This window comes from Acyrthosiphon pisum, chromosome A1 (assembly GCF_005508785.2).
Source record: "Acyrthosiphon pisum isolate AL4f chromosome A1, pea_aphid_22Mar2018_4r6ur, whole genome shotgun sequence".
NCBI lineage: Eukaryota > Metazoa > Arthropoda > Insecta > Hemiptera > Aphididae > Acyrthosiphon > Acyrthosiphon pisum.
Genome location: NC_042494.1, coordinates 46446117 through 46468869, shown reverse-complemented (window position 1 = coordinate 46468869; position 22753 = coordinate 46446117). Strand labels below are relative to the sequence as shown.

Here is a 22753-nt window from a genome sequence, read left to right as displayed (position 1 = left end):
GGTTATCACTTATCAACGTTCAATAGACATACCAAAGTTTATTATACTACCTATCAATTATATCCAACATACTATCCAACTAACTCCGTAATACATAATATAATGCATTGATATAATTTTACAAGTTATTAAAATTTATAAATTATAATTTTTTTTGCATATTAATGTTATTCAATTATTCATTTGCACATTCATAAAATTGTGTAGATTATAACATTTAATAGCTGATTGATACCTTCTACGCGCACTAAAATTGCTCGCTCTGAGAAATAAAATATCTTCAATTGTTGTGAAAAATCACGCCTATAGTTGGTAAAATAGTGGCTTAATTGAATACTAGTTAAACGTGCAATTAGTATTCAATTTTAAACACGGGACTACCCTATACCCACTCCATGGCTTATGTGGTGTATTTGAAACGAGTGGGGAGTGGACTTCATAGTACTGCGGAGACGCATTATATAGTAATCTTTTCAGATTTTAAAAATAAAGTTTAAATAATTTATCTATTATAGTGCTCAACAATTGTATTACCTATATTAATAAGTAAATAAAACATAATACATTGCAAAACGAGTATATATTTTAATATCATATGTTATAATCAGTATTTAATATTTATAATTCAATATAATAATATAATATTAAACACTTAAACTGCCGCCGATATTATCATTTTTTAATTTGGCCCGCCTGCCGTTGTAGCCGTTTTATATTCGATGACGTCAAAGTTGACCTATTATTAGTCCGGCGGCGGCGGTGGCGGCGTTGTGGCGGCGCGTTCTACGTGTTATTATTATTATTATCAAGTGTATTTAACACGTAAAATATTATATATTACGTATAATATAATATGGAGCGGCGTACAAGCGGTCGCGAATAATATGTAATAATAATATTATTACGTTCAATATTCGAAAATCGAAAAATCGATTTGTTTACCGTACGTATTATATCAATAAACGTGTGCTTCCTGGTGTGCGCAGGCGTGTCGCAACCGGTTTCGGCGGCTGTTTCGCGTAAAACTCGCGTAGCCGTCGATTTCGGGAAAAACGCGTTCGAGGCGTGTAAACCGTTCCGGTGCGATCAACGGCCGTGTAACAATAAATGATTACCGAGCGCTATTTTCGTAGTATTCGTCTACACGAATAATAATAGTAATATACTATTCGTGTCCATCGACGGCCGAAAAATATTACGCACGCGCCGCCGCCGCTACACAAGCGGGTCGTCGAGGCGGATTTTGGCAGCGGCGATGAGCGAAGGAAAGACGCGAAGAGGATACGGTCTCGACCGTATTTTCGATTGTCGACCTCTCGGAAAGTGAGATGATTTAATTCGTGCATTGTGGCGTACGACGAATCCGCATCACTATTTTTTATGTTTTGAATGTATTGTTATGCAGTTGCCGCGTCTGTTTGGAGGACGTGCCTATCTCCGTCTTACACGTGCGTAACATGGCGAATTTACGTCGAGCGGTTCTCATTTAAAGCTTTTTTAGCTTAAACATTAGAGTGATTTGTCAACTAACAAACTTAAATGGGGGGGGGGGGGGCGTACTACCCAACAACAACAACGTATTATTTTCTTTGGTTTGTTGTTGTCGGATAGGTTTTTTTCGAAGTTATAATTATGTAGCGAGTTATGAGCGTTTTTAAATTGAATGCCTATATTATTTACTTTACACGCTTGAAAATTTAAATATCGAAATAACATTTTCAACAAACTACATAACATTTTGTTACCTTTATGTAAGCTTAATAATATGTAAATTCACTTTAATATTAAAACTAATCAACTTAAATTTGCAATATTACGCAACGGAGCATACAATATACTACTTAACTTGCTTTCTTGAAGATAAAAAGGTCGATAATATGCACAGTGCACACGAATTACCTCCCAACTACACTAAAAATATATAATATAATATTATAATATATACGAGATGCATCCCTATGTACTTAGGGTATCCTAAATGTTATCGTAAACGAATAGTCTCTAGTATAGTATAGTTTCTTCCAAATGGTAATGAAATATGTATAAGTGCTTTCTAAACGAATAACGATTCAAACATTTTAAGAGGACGTCGTACCTGCATGAAATCCGTCTTATATATATCTATCTATTCGGGAATTAACTCGTGTATAGACGGGAGGCAACACATATATAGTCAGAAGATTATGTCTAAAAATTATCGACCTTTTTAACTTCAGTAGCCGGGAGGAAATTGGTATGCGCCCTTATATGCTTTTCTGAGATGGATACAATACACGCGTGTGAGACGCGGCATAAAGCGTAGAGATCATGGAAGTTTTTTTCATTGCTCTTGGTGTGCGCCTGGCCTTCATTTACAAAACCATTTACAGAGTAAGCTGACGTACATTAGCATCGGTGATGTGGTCGGTGTTTTCTCTCCCGGTACACATTTCCGATCGATTGAAAAAACTCCGCGGTTTTTCGGTCGAATTTTTCAACTCTGTACAACGCTCTGCGGTTCAGCCGAATTAACGGATTATTATATTTTTTTCACACGGTCACATCCCCCCACACTTCTCCCCACCACCGCCTTCGCTACAATTGTAGCCTCGTGATTCTTGGACGTTCGGTTGCCTCAACGTCATAGCCAAATTTGGTATTTACGCTGACATTGAAATTATCGCATGCGGCGTAGGAACGGCGTGTGTTTGCCACCGTGTCCTCACGTATATCGTGCGTCTAAATTCTCTCGACCATCATCGTCTCGGTTTCCGGGCAATCGAGGATCGATGGTCTGTGGTTAATTCTTGGCGCGTTTTAAATGGCTACAGCGTCGACCATTATAATATTATGTTATTATGTCTGCTGTTACAAAAAAATTCGAGATTCACCTTAATTCTCCAAACGATACGATAACTGTTGTGTTTAATGTGTCCAAACTATTCAATAAGGATTTTAAATGATTTCAGTACGATTTAAAAAACCTGCGTGCACGCCAATTGAAAAATATTTTCTTCATTTTGAGATTGGACACAAACGAGTTTAGGAATTGCAGGTCTTAAAAGTTAAGGAGTAAAAACCCTTGTGCCATTCAATGAATGTATATCTCATAATGTTTGAACATCCCTTTCTCTTGAAGATTTCTATTTAATCTCTATTCCAAACATACGAGAAGTATTTAAAATTGATTCTATAATCGGTGCATTTCATGAGGACGACGCAGGCAATTCATTTTTTCATTATTGTTATTATGAATATTATCATATTATTTCAAGGTTGTATCTAACTATTAAACGTGATATGCATTCGTCATGCACAAATTAATTTACACACGTACCAGTTTTTGATAAGTCGAAGGTCCTGGGCAGACTGGGTGGCTATTGTGTAATGAACAGAGAACACGTGTGTAAATTATATTTTTTTATTTCCGTGGTATAGGACCATGATAGGAATCTATTTTTTTGTCGTTTCCTAAGAGCGGGGAAAACCTTAATCTACCTACCCAGTAGGCCAACTCTTATAATAGCAAAAACAATGTTTACTGCGAATTTTTATTGTAAGAGACAAGATATAGAGACGTAGGTGTTTCCATGAAAAATAACTAGCCTAAATAAATATACCTATATATAAATGTGCGTGTGCGTATAATAGTGTTAGATGTGTTTCGAGAAAGAAATGGCGTGTTGGAAATTATAAAAACTCACGTTGCCAAAAAAATAAATATTATTTTGTTCTATATTTTGTTCGATATGATTAAAATACAACGTACCACAACGATCGGGATCGACCACCGTGTATGTCGATATCAAGTCAAAAATATTATTTTTACATTATTGAATTATTATTATTATAATTTAATTTAATTTTTATTTACCTACAGTTTTCCGACGACACCTTATCGTATATAGGTACATGACGTGTATTTAATTCGTCGGACTGACTGGACGTTTACGAATTACGACCGACTTTGAGCGCTGACACAGTATATATTATATCGCATTGGATTATGACATATGTGCACGTTTATTTCGGCGGCGCCGTCATAATAAATAGTGATAAAAAAAAAACACAAGGCATCAACATTGACTCAGGTCGCTGCTAAATATTTCGAATCCCGTTAGAACAAACTCGCGTAAAATCTATATATTTTACAATATTCGTATCGATACTGAACTTGATTTTTCTCTATGATCGTGGTGCTCGTTATGTTGGATAACCCGTCCCTTTAATAATAATAATAATAATAATAATAATAATATACGGTACGATTCGGTCTGTTATCCGACGAGAACTTTTACCCATACCGAATACGCGTCGACTCGCATACGCTTTCAACGCTCTCCGACATGGCTAAATATTGTGATAAAAATGTATATTAAAAATCTCCAGAACGATAATATTATATTTTGTATAGGCACATTGGCAGCCGCGGCCTACATAGGTCGATGAGTCGCCGACGCGCCTTCCTAGCCCGGTTCAAAAGCGTACACGTTTTTTGTTCACGCCACGCGTTTATTTTTAGACCGGCACACGTTCGTTTATAACAGTGAAAATAATATTATACGAAAACCAGAGATAACTGATATAACTTAATATTATGCATGTGTATATATTATAATCAATTCACGACGAATGTCTGTGTGTGTGTGTGTACACCCCGAGAGGAAGAAACCGACGACGGCGTCGACTTAAACTGGTCGGTCTGGTTTAGCGTGGCGCCGTCGCTGTCGCTGCCGTTAACACTGGACTTTCCTAAAATACATCTGCAGGCGGCAAGGACGAGTCGTCGCCGACCGTAATATAATAATGTTAAATATCCGTCCATCTATACCATGATAATAATATAATATCAAGTACGTATGAAATCGAACTCACCCGTGGCACAGGTCACCGCGAAACGACGCCACACCACAACGCTTTCTCAATCCGGGAACCCAGTTATTATTACACCCATGTAGAAGGCCGCGCGGGGTCCTGAAAACAGACTCAAAGCTGGTCAACGAGAGCCGGAGACAACCTGTGACGCGGAGGGTGTGGGGAATGGAAAAAGAGGTAGGACGGATGTTAAAATGACGCTAAAAAAATAGAGATAATAATATAATATATAAATCGAACGGCGCTGATAATTTTATACACGCAGCACGCCTCTCTCGTCTCTTGTATTTCTGCAGTGCAGTGTTTGTTACGTAGGTAGGTCGGTACTGCAGCAGCACGTACATTGCACTTTGAATTGTTTTGTCCGCGTTTTTAATCGAAAAATCGGCCGATGACCCACGTGGTGGTGGTTGGTCTGTTCAATAGGAATTCCGCGAAAAATAACCTATATAAAAAACCGCCTCGCGCCGGAGGTTTTATTACGAATATTTGTATTCAAACGAATAGTTTCGAAACGTTGATAAATCACGATCTGACTAAAATTCGGATATTATGTGTGTTTCAGAATATTGGCATTTACACACACACGCGCATTATGGGTACTATTAATATTATATATTGGTATTTAACGTGAGCATTAAATTTACATTTCGATATTTCATAATTAAACAACTTTTACAGTGTACATTTTTTAAATAATGAATTAAATTCCTGCGGCATACCGTTTTAATAAATATACAATATACATATCATTGGTTTGTTATTAATATTTTGATTTAATTTTGTAATGCCGGTGTTCTTGTATTTAACATATTTTTTTACGTTAGCTTTTCAAAAATATATTGAATGAACGCCATTAAATGAAATTAAATCATTTTATTTAATTTTTAATAGATGTATCTAGCCTTGATAATATTACATATTGTTGTATATTTCAACGTGTAGCTTTCATCATTGTTTCTTAAAAAATGTTATCAATATTTTACTCGCTTCCACGCTTGACTAAATTATAGTTACGTTAAGTGATTTATTTTCTAACTTTTTGTTTGGGGGTTGGTCAAAATCATTCTATTTAAAACTCACGGAATTCTAGCTCAGCTAAACCCACGCTTTTTTTCCCCGGGATAAAACGCAATATATTTTCTCAGTACATAATGTCTATTTGGAGATTGCAATCCTTAACAATAATCATAATAATAACAAAAAAGTGTGGGTAGAGTGGGTATAAACAATAAAGTATGAAATCATGTTACATTAAAAATATTTATTTATTTTCTAAATCTCTAAATCCTCGAATCAATATAATATTGTTAGACGGAAGTGGATAATTATTATTACTATTATGCACAATCAAAAATTAATAATTATGTTGAACTAATAATATTATAATCTCATATTATGATTTCGGAACCGATGTGGCGGGCGGCGTCATCAGCATCTGCCAATCATTTATTATGTATTGTCTCATATAGTCCATGCGTGTGCGTAAGAGAGTAAAAGAAAATAAACGTGAAATGCGTTCCAAGTCGCAAAATAATCATTTTGGACGGTCAAAGACCTCGATGGTCTTGTATCGTACGTTTCGTTTTTTGTTCAGCAGAATTACCTTGCCGCTGGCCAATACCACTGGCCGCCTACAACGGGATGTATGCGTGGTGCTCAAAAATAATTATAATAATCCACTAGTACGGCCATGAAGATGATCCTTAATTTTTTACTTATTCTTCATAATAATATCCTTCTAGAACTTTTATACGATAAGTGGAAGTCTAAAATAAAAAAAAACCAACAGAAAGTGATACTTATCTGATAACAATTTAGAAAATATTATATTCTTTATATTTTTTTCCTAGGGGAAAAACGAAAATGATACATGTGCATTATAATAACCAGATTTATTATAGATTCTAATTGATATCCTTTTCTGATAATATACTCATCTAATTTCAATTCCACCTAACCAACCGGTTTCCAGATCCGTGTGTCCGATAGAGCATACGCGTATAAATGATGGCCTGTATGTACAAGAGCCCGCAGTGAGTGAGAGCGTAGAAAGGAGAATGGGCTCAGTTTCAAAATGAGTTCCTTTTTTTGCTGTACGTAAATTTTACACTAATAGACCTGGCCGTGCTGTCGAATCGAGAACAAAAATAGTGAGCTTTCTCGTTGGTAATATTATTATTTTTAAAAGCTGATGATAAATCTTTGTTCTCATTTTTCTACCGTATTTTCTACATAGCACTACCCCCCAATCTGCTGTATTTTGTCGTCTGTATGATTGAATTAATAATATTTTATTTCATTCTGTAATGATGGTATATCAATGTATTCGTCGCTCCGCCCAAATCTGAAAAATGTGATCAATCGCCTTATCACGTGTCTAGACTCGAGTCGGACACTGATATAATACTATTTAAATTGTATGCATATATTATTTTCAAGTCTATTTTTATCCTAATTTACATTTAAATACTTATAGTGCATAACCTGATTTAATATTACCAGTTGAAAGAATATTATAGGTTTTAAACTATTCTGAATATACGTTTTCGGGTGTAATAAAAATTAAAATATTTTGAAAACTATGACGATTTTTGATAGGTGTACCCACTACTGTGTATAATATAATATTATGTACTTAATTTTGTTCTAATAGTACTATTTATGTTGATAGAACCGTCGCTTTGTATCCTTGATCGTGTATACCTTTATAATATATGTATAATAAACTTGTGTGTGTGTGTGTATGTATATATTAGTTGCTTCATTTTATAATCGTTTAAGAATGATCACTTCTGGGCAATTTCAAAACCATCATTGTAATCGATAGTAATCGATAATGCCATAACAAGACTTTTGTTAACTAGTTTTAAAGTTATTTGTATTTCGGTTTTATTTTGTAGTAGGTATAAACAACGTTTGGGTTTCCTTTTGATGAACGAAAATGTCAAACTAAATTTTACCCTAACGAAAATAGTCAACAGCACAGCTTTTGATCACCGGGCATACAATTTCAACGATATTTTTGGACGATCCAATTATTTTTCTTTTGATAGTTTTCAATTTTGACATTCATGTCAAATTATGGATCTAGGTCTCGCGAGATATGTCTACTGTCACCCTCGTACCCGTTTGAAACTGGCATTGTTTCTATCATTTTGGAAGTTTTTACGTTTATTATTCATGTATTATATATGCATATACGCGCATGCGAACATCCACTATTGCGACCGTGAGAAATTCGTTTCCTGGGAATTTTACACAAAAAGGGTTGCGGGGGCGCGGAATATTGTTTGTCAGTGTCCCTTTTTGCCCCGAAATTCTCTCATGATTTTTTGAAACAGCTGGCCCACCATTACCGGACAATGGTCCTTTAGATTAACGCACGGGGTGGTGGCAGATGCAGGATGAGTGGATAGAGTTGCAAATGTATCGCGAGGATATGATGATTTCCATTTAACTGGAACATATTATATATACCGAAAGGGTCTATTGATAAAATTTTATGCATGTGTAAAATATTTATGCCGAAAGTCTTTTTGTCCTTACTCCCTCTTACTATTCAGATTTATATTCACGATTCCCGAAGATTCAAAGAATACGTCATAGGTAGGTAGTGAAAAGGATTTTTTTTAAAAGAATTTCGGCAAACTTATCACCGATCAAGCATTATAAAAACTCATTGATATTGTGACCGACAAAAATGGTTTGGTTTTTAATTCCTAACATCTGTTTCGTTCTAATATTACCTTTATGTACTTATTGCTTTAAGTAGGTAGGTGTAAGAGGATTAGTCAAACAGTAAGCTGACAAATATTTTTCTCTACATAATTATTTTGTAAAATGTATTCGTACAGATATTGTAACCATATTAGTTTAGCTACCTGAAATCCTATAACGTCTAATTAACTCGTTGGGTATGTGTCAGTATAACGCGTACATTATTTTTAAAAAATACGCCTATAATTCTAGTTTTACTGTAAATCATTTAACGCTTTAAATATTTTGGAAAACGATGATTTTTGTACCTACAATATTGGTCCATTAGCGAATTTGCATCGTTTAGTTTATGTCTTTCATATGGAACGCCGTGGAAAGAAATTCCGTACACATAACCTTATAAGTGGTAACACAGTAACACATAATATGTTAGCGGGGCATCATCCTCTATATTTAGGATACCGGTTAAGTTTAGAATCCAATTAAAGTGAATATAAATAAAACCCATTAAGAAATGTTTATCTTATGTACATGATAAAATATAATATACTATTATATACTAATATGATACACATATAAAATAATAATGTGTATTACCCATGTCATTATATATATATATATATATAACATACCTCGTGCGCATTTTACGTGTATTTAATACGTATATATATATATTCGATTTCCATAATACATATAGTTATTGAAGAAATGCACAACACAAAATATCCAACCAACCTCAAAATAAAATTTAAATGTTGATAAAGCACTACTCGAGGTCGTCTAATGGCCGGTATTCTGTGTTACAGTGTGTGTTGCGTCTTAATTACCCAATGGATGTCCCCCGTAGGCGCGCGCGTTTGTACCTAACCTGCAATAGAAACCGTGGTGAGCCCGGGAGTACTGCATAGTATACACACATCTTACTTCATATTATTACACACACCGTCAGCCGCAGAAGTCAGCACACGATCGTGTGGACGTATAATAGCATTATCGTACCCACCGATTGGCGACTACGAGTGGGTTTCGAAAACGTTTGTCCGGCGAGTCTAATGACATACCGCCGAGGGGAGTTGTTGTGTGTGTAAGCTTGCGCCACGGGCGGCGGCAGCCATGTCGTCGTCGTCCACATCGATCGCATCGATCACATTACGCGCGTCTATATATAGGTGACGAGATTTTTAGGAGAACATATTTTAGCGCCACGGTAGTCGTAGTAATGACGAAACGCTGCCCGCCGCCGCCGACCCGCAAAGCGGTCGAGGCCTCTGAAGGACAACCGGTTTGTCTCGGTAGTAGTAGTAGTAGTAGTAGTAGTAGTAGTAGTAGTAGTAGTAATAGTAGTAATAGTAGTAATAATAATAATAATAATAATAATAATAATAATAATAATAATAATAATAATAGTGGTAATAGTAGTAGTAACGTAGTAGTAGACGATGACGTTGTCGTGGTGTTTGGTACATAGAATAATATTATATTTTTTTTATTATAAGACATACGTTTGTATTATAATATTACTTCGAAAATTTTTCGGAGCGGTGGGAAGACAACGTGTGATGAAAACCGACACTTTCTGCTCGGTCGGCGGTACCCATAATATATGTATTCATACTTCTGGTCTGACTTCGCGTGGAAGGGAATGCGGATGTATCGATGTGTGACGTAGCGAAATCGTTTCGTAGTAACCATTTATTTTTATCGTACGATCAGTATAATAATATTATTGTACGGATTGAAACACGCGGTCCGTAATTTACCATCTTTCCAATATTAAGTATTCCCTCGCTGGGCGTGATAATACTTGATAATAAAATATATAATAATAATAATAATAATAATTTAATATTTACATCGAACTTTTTAATTTGTTTCATATTAATAACGAAATTATCAAGAATTGATTTGTTATCATTCATATTAATAATATAATGTCATAGATAATATAAGAATGGATAGGACATAAGAACTTATCATATGAAAATTTAGTGATACTATTTTTAAGGTTATATAGGGCAAATATTAACATGAAAATTGATAAATAATAATAAATATTAAATAACATAATTTTATTTTGTTAAAATATTATTTTCCATTTTCCAGGCACAGGGGGCACAACAATCAAAATATAAACTGACAAATATCTAAATATAACTGACTATCATTTTATTATTATTATTTAATAAAATAGATTTGCACATAACTTTAAAAAACCCCATATCGTCTTTCTCTCTTTACGTTCTCTCTTCCCCAAAAAAGCACATGGCCCCATATGGAACTGGTCCTATCCATTCTTATATTATCTATGTATAATGTACGCCGAATTCGTTCCTTTTCGTGTTCTTTCCCTATACATATATTATAATATTATATTACCTTCCAGAGTGAAGTTATGTCGAATTTTCCTTTTTTCCTTTTACTTCCGAAGACACTGCTATAATAATAATTATTGTTCTACTGCGGTTGCAGGGCGATAGTAATGCAGTAATGGTATACGTAAAACAATTCGTACAAAAACTGTTATCCTTCGTTGCCTTTTGACTGACCTCACTCGGAGGGTAACAGAAAATGACCAATAAAGACTTCGGAAAACCTTTACCAGTCGTTAACGGTTTCGATAGTTATTTCGAAAAGTACAACGCAGTATAGATAAATAGAATATCGTGAGGATTTGCCAACTTGTCGGACGTTACGTCACCGCATTACCGCGGTTTTGTCGTTGGCCACTCCAAGGTCTCGGGCGCGCGAGTTTTTCGCGCACTCTTATACACACACACATACACTTAAAATGCCGACATTTTGCGTGAATTCACTTGTTTATGGTGACTGTAATAACAATAACACGAATGCTCGAAAATAAATAAATAAAACCTAACCTAGTACAATGTTGCTACATAGCGCGTCATCGACGTATCTGCGTCGTACAAAAATGATTTCATTTTTTCGCATCCATTATAATATAGATTCATTAACGAGCGCCGCTGCAAATACGCACACACTCATACGCACGCACACACACACACACTCACTTGGTACATAATATCTCATTACACGCACCGGTTTGCCAATAGTATGAGCCGCGCACACGTTCTCGCCAATCGTCGTTTAATAAAAATTCGCGCGAACCCCAGCACATCATCTTCTAACACTACACCAGGTACATCTCGCGACGGGTGTCGTTTTCAAGAGGGAGAAAATCAGTCGATGGCTAGGTTAGGTTAGGTTGTATCTTGTACCAATAATAATACAACATGTTGCTACTCGATGTACTCGACGAGAATGACGAGGCATTTTGACTTTTCACAGAACTTTTTTTTTATCCCGTTTGCTAATAAATGCCAAATGTATATTTTCGGCTTGGCTTACACGGATGTTAGTACGCGTCCCCCAAACTCAGCACCTTCCTCTCAGTACGTTGGTGCTTCACCTCTCCTCCCTCCCACCATAAAAGTTCACGGACCGAGTTTTATCGACTTATCGGCTAAATAACGGTTTTAAGGTCGAAAATCTAAAAATCAACCTGTGCGTTAGTAATGCATATTAATATGAAATATAATATTACAGTTTTATCGTTATTCATACTCGCCATAGAGCTGTGGTAGTGCACATTTTTGAACAGTGTTTATATATTTTTTTTAAATAATGTTCATGAAAATATAATATACTTAATACAATAAATTTGATTATTAATAACTAATAAAGTAATAAGTAATTACTGTCGATTTATGTAGTAATCTGTAGAAAAGTATAAAGTGTACGTAGTGGTGCGGTTTTTGTCACAATAGTCTTGGTTTATTCACGATTATTTCCGATATATAAATTATTAACATCCTATTATTGTGTATTTCGACTGTTTGGGCTATACAAAAAATTATTAATATAAACATTTATTTATAGTGAAGACTGAAGACCATTTGATATTTTCAACGGAAGAATCGTGAAGTTTCCAATGTTCATTATAATATAGGTACCTCATTAGATTGTAATGATTATATTATTATTACGACTCTTTAAATAGTAATTTCAGAAAGAGTCCATTTGCGATTCCCACGAACTGTGGAATTATATTTTATTTTAATATATAACATCGATTATCAAAATATTGTGGATTTATTGAGTATCACAGAAAAAGTATGACAAAAACGTAGCACGCTACTCAATATTTTCCACTTTGGAGACAATTTATGATTTATTAATATGTATTAATAAGTAACCATTAATTGAATAATATTATATACAATATACCTAGTGGGAATTAGGGAAATATTTACATGTATGCGTTTATACGGTGATAAACAAAGCGTTAGAAATATACAATTTTTGTACCCAGCCCAAAAACATATTTTTGTTTAAATACAAATAAAATTAATATGTACCTTGTTCCACGTAATTAAATTTTAAGAAAAATACATTAATATTAGGTATACATTATTATTAATAAAATAATTTGTATACATTTTTTTACAACTAACAATACCTAATAAGGAGCTAAAATATTTTTATTTTTTATGTAACAACATCATCTTGTTTGTTATTTTCGTCAACAAACATTGTATAAATATCGCTTTATTTAAAAAAAAGATTCGTTGTCCCACATTTTACAAATGGTTTCGTGTATTCTGTAGTCAGTGATTTGAATATTTATTATTCATTCAAACTTCTAGTAATTTATCAATAAATAATAATTAAAAACAAGTGGAAACTAAGTTTTTTAAAAACCAATTAATAACAAATTTAAACGAATAAGACTTACATGTTTAAAATAAAAATAAAAATGTTAAATAATATTATCAACTTTTTAAATACCTACAGATAATAATAATTTTATAGTTGAGATCTTGAAAATACGTTCATTATTATAATAATATAATTTCGTTTCCATAAGGGTTTTTTTATAATTATTACAAATTACTAATTAGTAGTGTGTAATTATAGATGTAGAGGAGATGTATCCATTGTGTAACACCTTATGAAATAATATATTGTTATGTCTATTTTTAATTTTTTTTATGTATTTACTTTAATATGATATTATATTTTTTCAGATGAAAAACTTATAAAATATAGTTTTAAAAATGGTTCATTAATTGAATCACGTGTTGAATCATTTTTTGATAGTTTATTTTATGACTTATATAACACAATTAATTATATTTTATGTTCAGTAACAATCGATAATTGTTTACCTTTATTGATAAAACTATTAATTTGGTTTGAACAAGCTCAACTAACGAATTGGAATATAATATTTTATCGTAGACAATATTTATTCTGTAATTTTCAATTTGACCTGATAATAATTTCTGATTTATTTTCATTATGTTAAATTAACTTAAACCCCGACAACTAATGTCTTTTGGGGGGAGCTTTTAAAATCCAGTAAAATTTATTTTGTTCTATCACGATCTTAAAGAACTACGTAAATAAATAAATAATAATATTTAATATCGACTAAGGAGAGTTTGTTCATAAAGTTGATCTTTCACTTAACCCTTGTTATAGAACTACTGAAGAACTACTGTCATTGGCCGAGACTATTGCACTTACTACGCATTACACTTGTGTTTCGGTATTCCCGTCGTTATATATTTCCATCCTTGTCTGTCGTGCATTCAATAAAGCTTAATCAAATTGAAAAAAAAAATATAGAAGGTCGTATGGACACACAAGCACAATAATTTAATTTATTACAAATTAATATATTCCGTAGAGAATTTTTTTTCATCTATCTTGTAGGCTGTAGTGGCGACGAAATAAAATAAATATTTCACCTATAAATAAAAATAAAATAACGATGTCGAATTCGTACCATCCACACCTCACCACCATACGGATTAATTAATTGGTCCACCGTGTTCTACCGCGTGTCGTGTGTAACTCGATATAATACTTAATATATTGTATTCCCGGATTTCAGCCTTGAGTATATTAAAGGGCATGGCGATCCGCTATTTTAATAAGACGACTGCAGTATTATAAGACACGCTTAATGCCTATAACATATTATTGTCCGTCAACCGTGTGCCAATGCTACGAATTTCGTAGGCAATATTATAGCTTTTGAGGACACTGAAAATTAACACGATTTCAAATCGTACCGATTACCATATTGTATTTCGTTATAGGATTTAAATTGTACACCGGCAGCGGCCACGCATGATTTATTAATATGATACATAATTATATGTATCATATTAATAAATCATTTAAATCATCGTATTAACGCATAATTTATATTCACTTTAAAATGGATAATTTGTATTCCGAAATCCACTAGGTCGTAGGTGGGAGTACTCGTCAAGGTTTGTCTTTTCGGTTAGTGTTCAAACGATCACGATCAGTGTTAACACTTTACAATATGTATATGGCTTTCCATATACATATACCTATACATATAGATTACTAATATAATCTCGAAAGTCGACGTATTCTTCCTCGTTTCACTAACAAAATTCGTTGATAAGTTGCACAAAACGTATATTAATTAAGTATTAAAATATATTCAATGGTGGGGAAAAATAAAAAATAACAAACCCAATATTTATATGCAACGCATTTGCAGTGATTATATTACACACGTTATATACCTATTCATAATATTATATAGTTTAGAGTTCGGTCGATTATTTCGATAACCATATTATTATCCTGTTAAATGGTCATTAGGGAGTGTAACATGCATTTAATGACGCGTATTCTGTACCCGACAGCTACTTGTATTCCGTGCATAATAACGACTTAAGACTAGGTACACACACATACCTACATCACTACCGTATAATTAATATTTGACCGTTTATGTTTGCAGAACTCTATACGTCACAATCTGTCACTTCACAGTCGGTTCGAGAAGATCCAAAACGAGGGCACCGGCAAGTCGTCGTGGTGGCAGATAAACCACAACGCGAGCCGGACGACCGGCAAGTCCAGGCGCCGCGCAGTGTCCATGGAGACGCCCAAATTTGAGAAGAAGCGTGGGCGAGTTAAGAAGGTCGTCGAGGCCATTCGCAACGGTCTGCATCCCGAAAACACGCCTAGTCCTAGCTCTTCGATTTCCGAAAACTCCGACATGATACCCGTGTCACCCCTCAGGGGATACCAATTCAGGTTGGTAATTTTTAAAATATCTTTTCGTTGTGCCCGTGTCAAATACAATATTATACTCTTGTGTATTACTCTTTACTTGTGAGTTGTGATACAATATCATCATCGGTCATGTACACGGACTAACATATAATGGACTGGAAACGACATGGTCGGCGGGGGTCGGGGGACGGCCACGAAAAGGTGTCACTTAGCTGATAAGAATACTGTTCTTGAAGTTTTCAGTGCTACAGGTGGTTTTATTTGGCTTCACAATTTGTATCGTAGTCCATGTTTTATACAGAAGGCGCTGTAAACTCTAGGAACACATTCGTGGCCGTGATAAGCTGCTCGTTTCTTGTCCATTATATCTTAGTCCGTGGTCGTGTATTATAATATTATACGTACTGGACTCTGGTAGGAAGTAAAATAACAATAATAATATGCCGTCGTGCATAATGCCAATGGGCGTAATGACAGCGCTCGTCGGTTCGTGTGCCTTACACAATTTTACGCGGTATAACGTAAACTATTCGACGAACGCGTGTCGATAATAATGGACTACCTATTATAATATTAATATTTAATAATTAACCGTCGAAGCATCGTTTTGTGTAAGTTCCCTTCTCATGTTTATTTAATAAGCTTGTTGATCGGGCTATTTGGCCGTTATTTGTCGTCGAAAGTTTATCGTAATTGAATTGAAGCCGAAAATATTAAACTGCACGGGCATGCGCTCATGTACAAGAAATAATTATTTTTAAAAGAAAATACCTATTATATGTATTAAACTGGTTAAGGCAACCGTTTTAGACAGTTATTAGTCTTCTTATCGTGTTTTAGTGGTTATTGATGTTATGTGCCTAGATTTTTGAGGTCAAACTGAACCGATCTTACACATTTTTATTTGAACATGAACCAAACCAAACTATTCAAATTAATTTCAAAATACTTTTTACATTATTCAAAAAAAAAAACGATTATTATTGATTACTTATATAGTAAAATAATAAACAATAATAATTTGTTTTTGAACGAAACGAGTTCGAATTCTGTTTTCATTAGTTTGATTTTCGAATCGAATTAAATACTTAACAGTTCGGTTCTAAAATTGCAATTGCTGTTAGTAACTACTAGCACCACTAATCTTTGGGTACTTAAACATTACAGTCCCGACTTCAGAGCACGGGCTTCGTCAAACGCTTCGTCTACTGGCCGTCTGTCACCGATATTCAGCGAGCAGCTCAGCACCGCCGACTACGGCCTGGACTCGGTGGCCGAACAGGGCCAGGCCGACCAGCTGGCCGGCTCGCTGGCACAGGCCGTCCGGCTTTCTCAGCCGCTACAGACGCTTGAAAGCTACAGAGACGTGTTCTTGGATAACCGTCCACCCCCGCCGCCGTACAGTAGCTTATCGATCCAGTCGTGTTCTATCCACGGTTACCAAGGGTGTTCGTGTTTCAACCTCAATCAGCTCCAGAACACTTACATAAAACAGGTACGCCGCACGGGAAGAGTCATCGTTGTATAGTGGCAATTAGTGGGCACTGGGCTCTACACCATTATTGTTAATTACCCATAATTACCAACTGATGTGGTATCATGTTATAGGCAAAATAGTATACGTATAGTTACGATCAGAGTTGAGCATGATGTTAAATCGTTTGACTTTAAATTCTAAAATTAAAAATCTGGATTCTGGCTTTGGACGTGTAAAATCCATTTTTGTTAAATAATTTGCCCAACTCTGTACATGTAACTATATAAGTATAATATACTATAAAACCAGCTTTCATGTACAAGTAGACTATTGGAACTTACACTTTTTTCCTCCCCAGGAGTGTATATCGTTCGACAACATGTTGAACGACCAGCAGGATGACAACATCCCGGCCACCGTGGTCGGACAAATAATGGGCACGTCACATTTGTCATTCGATGAGCTCAACATAAACTTGGACAAATTCCCACCGGTCGAGTGCAACGTGGACGAGGTGATCAGCCATGAAGTTAGTCTGGGCGGCTGCTTGGACTTCAACAACTTCAATCCACCGGCACAACCGCAACCGTCGGTAGCCACCACGCAGACACTGGCGTCCGTCAGTCACGACCAATCGTCGTTCACCTCCGGACACCATTGGGTCCATTGAACAGGTGTGTCTGTGTGGGTTATATTGTACGATATTTAAAATATTAATCTTCGATTGTGCGTTTAACAACTAACGATTTGTCATTTGTGTCCTAAATGGCAATCGTATCGAATTTGTCGAAACTTAGATGTAATGGTTAAAAAATATATTTTTCAACTTTTTGCAGTTTTAAATTCCTCCTGTTTAATCATTTGCTTTGTTAGATTCAAATACGAAATCGTCGTTCACCCCTGTGCCGTAGTGCTATAAATATAATCTAAAGCCGAATGGAAATCACCGTCCGTATAATAATATTATGTTCTTCTAACATTTCGATATTTCGTGTTAGCGGTCACCGTATTTTGTGATTATTGATTCAAACGTAAGCACACCCACCATGTTGTAATGCATACCTTTTTTCGTCTCTATTAATATTATCAGTGTATCGAAGTGTTTCGAAGTAGGTGGAGTCACGTCGCCGCCGTGCTGTCGTGAAATCATTTCTATATGTGTATGTTGAGTGGATCCTATGTGTACACAGTAACATACTGATGATAAAATTAAAAAAATATGATTTTTTTTTAAAAATAAATTACTAAACGTCTTGTTATCTCGTGTTTATGCGGCGGTCTCACTAGCGTTCGGAGTAGTAGTGGTTTCTGGGTATTCTGTTGTAACCGGAGCACTGACAAATATCCGTTAATGATTCAATTTCAGTAAAGAACCCTTGAGAATACCCGAGAAAAAGAATCGTTCTATATATGACAATTATATATAATCCCGCCGGCGCGGCGACGAGATAATCTACTCGAATTTTCGGTCGCAGTTTTTTGTTTGTTTCTTTTTTTAAAGGAGGAACTGCATTTTCCTTCCTGTTTTTTTTATGTAGCCTCGTGTCATCATTTCCGGTACAAATTATGTAAGGTTTTGTTTTTACCGGTCGTGTTCTTTCCTCACAAGGGTCTTTGTTTCTATCTTATCGTTACGGTGGCGCCTTTGTGAAACAATGTCGTCGTGGACTTAAATTACTTCTCTCTCTCTTTCTCTCTGCTCCTTCACCGTCTCGTTCGTTTCTGAAAGGTCGGCCAGTGCACTTGTGTTATTAAAATATTTCCAATTCGCGTCCGGGTTTTTACGACCCAGGGTCGCCTCCACCACTTTGCCGTCTTGCCGTCTGCGTTCGTTAGTGGTGCTAGTCAACCGATCATATCAACAGCGCCGCATACTTTATGGCCGGTCCTTAATAATTTTTTTTCTATTAATCATCACGACAACATTAAACATTTATAATATTTTAAATTCTATGGAAATAACCACCGCGATTATGGATCATGCAATTAAAACGTGGATATTTTATAGACGTTTTAATTGACGTTAATTTTTAAAGAATTTAGAATTAATCGACAGTTCAAAGGTCGCGTTAATCGTGGCTGATGTGCCCTTCTATTATACCGTTAGTTTTATGTCGACGTGTGCTGTCCGTGTATGGTATACTATATATTATTATAATAACAATAATAATAATAATAATAGGTATGTATAAGTAATTAATAATCTTTCTCTGCATGAACAGCATATTATTTAAATATTTGAATAGGTAATTCATTCACTGTCAACTCGATAAGAAATTCAATTGTTTTTCTTTATGTAAATTTGACGTAGGTAATCAGTAGTGGACTCTGTCCGTGTTTGTTGTTGGAAATCCTGAACGTCTCATGAAAATTACATTGTTTAATAATATTATTAAAATTTTTTTGAACGTCTTTAGTGGTTAGTTTTTCATTGTTTCTGTTTGCAGTCGACTCTATACCTCTATTCAGTTTAAATGTATATATTCAATCAAATTTCAGAACGATATGATAAATGCGCTAAGCTACAATATTCTCATTAAGGGAGCTGGAGCATAATCAATTCTAAGGAGTAAAAACTAGGCATTTTATATTTCTGTTTATATGGGTCTTGTGTATGTGTTGAAAGTAAATTAACATTAGTGTGCGTAATTCATAGTACTGATCACGTTTTATAGGGGCATTATAGTGACCGGGATGTACGTCTGTAATTTTACCTACGCGCATACACATGTCAACATATATTGCTTTATAAAATGACAAACATTTTTTTTCAAAAAATACTACCTCTGACTTCAATCACTACGCTCAGTAGGATGTTCCATATTAATTTTGAAAGCAGATTTGAATTCTCCTCAAAATTTACTATGCTTTAACTGTCGTACATTATTTCATATTCTATATCAATGTATTTAAATTTGAATTATGAATATGATCTATTTTTACTCTTTTTGTTAGTGAATTTCTAAGTAAAAAAAAAAAAATCAGAAAAAAATTTTCAAAGCATAGATAATTTAGTGTCAAATTCAAATTTGTTTTCAAAATTAATATCGGAACATTATATTAGGCGTAGTGATTGAAGTCGTGAGCTATGTTTTCGACCAAAAATTAATCACGCTCCAGCCCACTTAATAACTAGGTATTTGACCATCTCTTAAGGTTTTTGATTTTTCGTTTAGAATATTTTGGAGTAACGAGAATCTACTGAAAGTCTTTGCAAAACTTAATCTTTAGTCTTATGTAAATTATTTCAACTAGAGTACCTAATAAATGAAAAATCCCGAACAACATGAAGATTTTTTGTAACTAATTATTTTTATTTTTATATATTTTATTAATGTGCGTCGTTGCTAATTTAATATGCTGATGCTGTGCATGACGTAAACGGAACATTTACCGTGATTGACGTTCGTGTGGATGGAGGGGAATGCCTTAAACATTTATTTTTCATCACATTCTTAAGAGTTACTGTGTATTGCTTCTAGTGGTGGTGGTTGGGGGACGGCTTACAGCGCAGTGTTACAGTGTCGTGTTCATTTTTACTTGAAAAAATGAATAATATACTAAATAGCTATAGGAAATTTATAATGCTAACAAACGACAAATGACCTAATTTATTAGTAAAACTATATATCATTATTATTGATTATTATAATCAACTTTTTGAACTGTGTATTTATTTATGTTTTTTTTTTGTTTTGTTCTAGTTGAAACAAATGTCTGTGTTCTATGGGAAATATTAAAGACAAATCTATGAAAGTGTTTTAATTATGTCACCCAGATAATTCATGTTAATTTTCGATGTTATAATCATTATAAATAATAATACATAAAATATTGTTATTAAATTATATATACATAAAAAAAAATGTGTTCGTTTTAAAGTAACAACTATTTTATACATTCTACTATACACATATTTGCTATGCTAGGTTAATATTATATTTTATTACATGTACATGTTGAAATATATTACTTGTATAAACCCATATATTATATAAGAGGTATATAATTTGTTAAAATTAGTCTAATATTTGTTGTAGTTTTAAAGTTCATGTAATAGTTAGATATATAATATTGTTATTTAGATAATTCAATGTTAAATACTTATTCATTAAAAAATATGTTTTGAGTTAGTTTGTTATAGCTTGAGCGATTCCAAGTTTTAACTATAATAAAAAAATCTTAAGTTAACTCTTTATTCTAAGTATTGTAAATAGGTTTGCTCAGAAAAAAAAACTTTAGCCCACATCCACATTATTATTAATTTATACATAGATACACATGTTTGATTAACAAAAATGTCTGCTACACTCTGTGTATGCAATTCAAGGACAATTTCCATTTACTTACTCAGAATCATATATTTATACCTTATTTGAGTTAATCTTGTTAAATTTACATAAACAGACACACATATATAAACGTGCATGCATGATCACGTATGGGTGTGTTTTTGTATATATATATATATATATATATATATAAGTATATTGTGTATGTTATCACTTATCTTAGAGCTGAGTAATAAAGACTGATTGTCTTTGAAATGATTGGATTTTTCTTTTATTATTATTATTATTATTATTATTTTGTTATTATTTATTGTGTATAAAAAAAAATATCAATGGAAAGTATTTGCTATTAAAAATGTTTATTTTCATCAAACAAATTATAATTAATTAAAAGAATACAAAATTATTTTACATTTTTGTGCCATAAATATTATAATAAACATATTTTCACATGACAGTGTAAGTATTTACTATTTTTATAACTGTGCAACAAAAAATATTTAATGTTAATATTTGTATGTATATATACATACATACATACTTATATTTATATTTTTTGTTCATTTAACTCATTTAAATGAATATGCCAGTGCCTTTGATCTCAAAAAGATATACCTCCAAAACAAAAACATAAATAACATTTTCAAATATGAGTAGCTTTTGTGTTTAATTATGATTATAAATATTGTATAGATATATAAAAGCATATACTTGAACTTATATATTTATATTAATTAATAATACACAACATATAAATGTTAAGGTAAATGGATGTAAAAATACCTTTTTTTTGTATATAATATGATAAAAAAGTGTAGAAGTTTGTTTGTTTGTTTTTTGTTTTGTTTTTTTTTTGCACAAAATTGTTGTTATCCGTACAAGCTCAATGTGTATAAGCAAACTTTAGTGTGCTTAAATAAATGTGATAAGCTTATTTTGGGGAATTATATTGTACAAGGTATAAGATGATGATTTTTTTTTCTATAGATGCTAATGAAGTGATAAATAGAATAAATTTGTTTTAGCGATTCTAACTTTTAATAATTGATTATTATTATATTATTATTATGAAATATGATTATTACTTTATTATTTATTATCTACTAAAAACAACAAATGTAAATACAAAAACATATTTGAAATGTAAATTTACCGATGTTGCTTCTTTTTAATGTGTCAATTTAATACGGATTATTTATTGTTATGGATTTACAGATAATTTGAATATATTTGACCAACTGTTTTGTATTTCATTTCTTATGTATTTAACTTTTCATAAAATAGTGTAAATGTTCATAAATAATAAAGCAAACTGCCTTTATGA

General features: G+C 33.4%; 1 protein-coding gene across 1 annotated transcript in view; it reads left to right on the top strand.

Moving 5' to 3' along the window:
• The window catches only part of LOC100168097 (forkhead box protein O), a 42119-nt gene extending 20432 nt beyond the window's left edge, over positions 1-21687 (top strand). The window contains exons 2-5 of the mRNA XM_001944687.5: positions 15383-15681; positions 16828-17155; positions 17496-17811; positions 20842-21687. Coding sequence (XP_001944722.2) covers positions 15383-15681; positions 16828-17155; positions 17496-17807 — 939 coding nt within the window. The 3' untranslated portion in view covers positions 17808-17811; positions 20842-21687. The remainder of the gene's footprint in view (positions 1-15382; positions 15682-16827; positions 17156-17495; positions 17812-20841) is intronic.
• The last annotated feature ends 1066 nt before the right edge of the window (positions 21688-22753 follow it).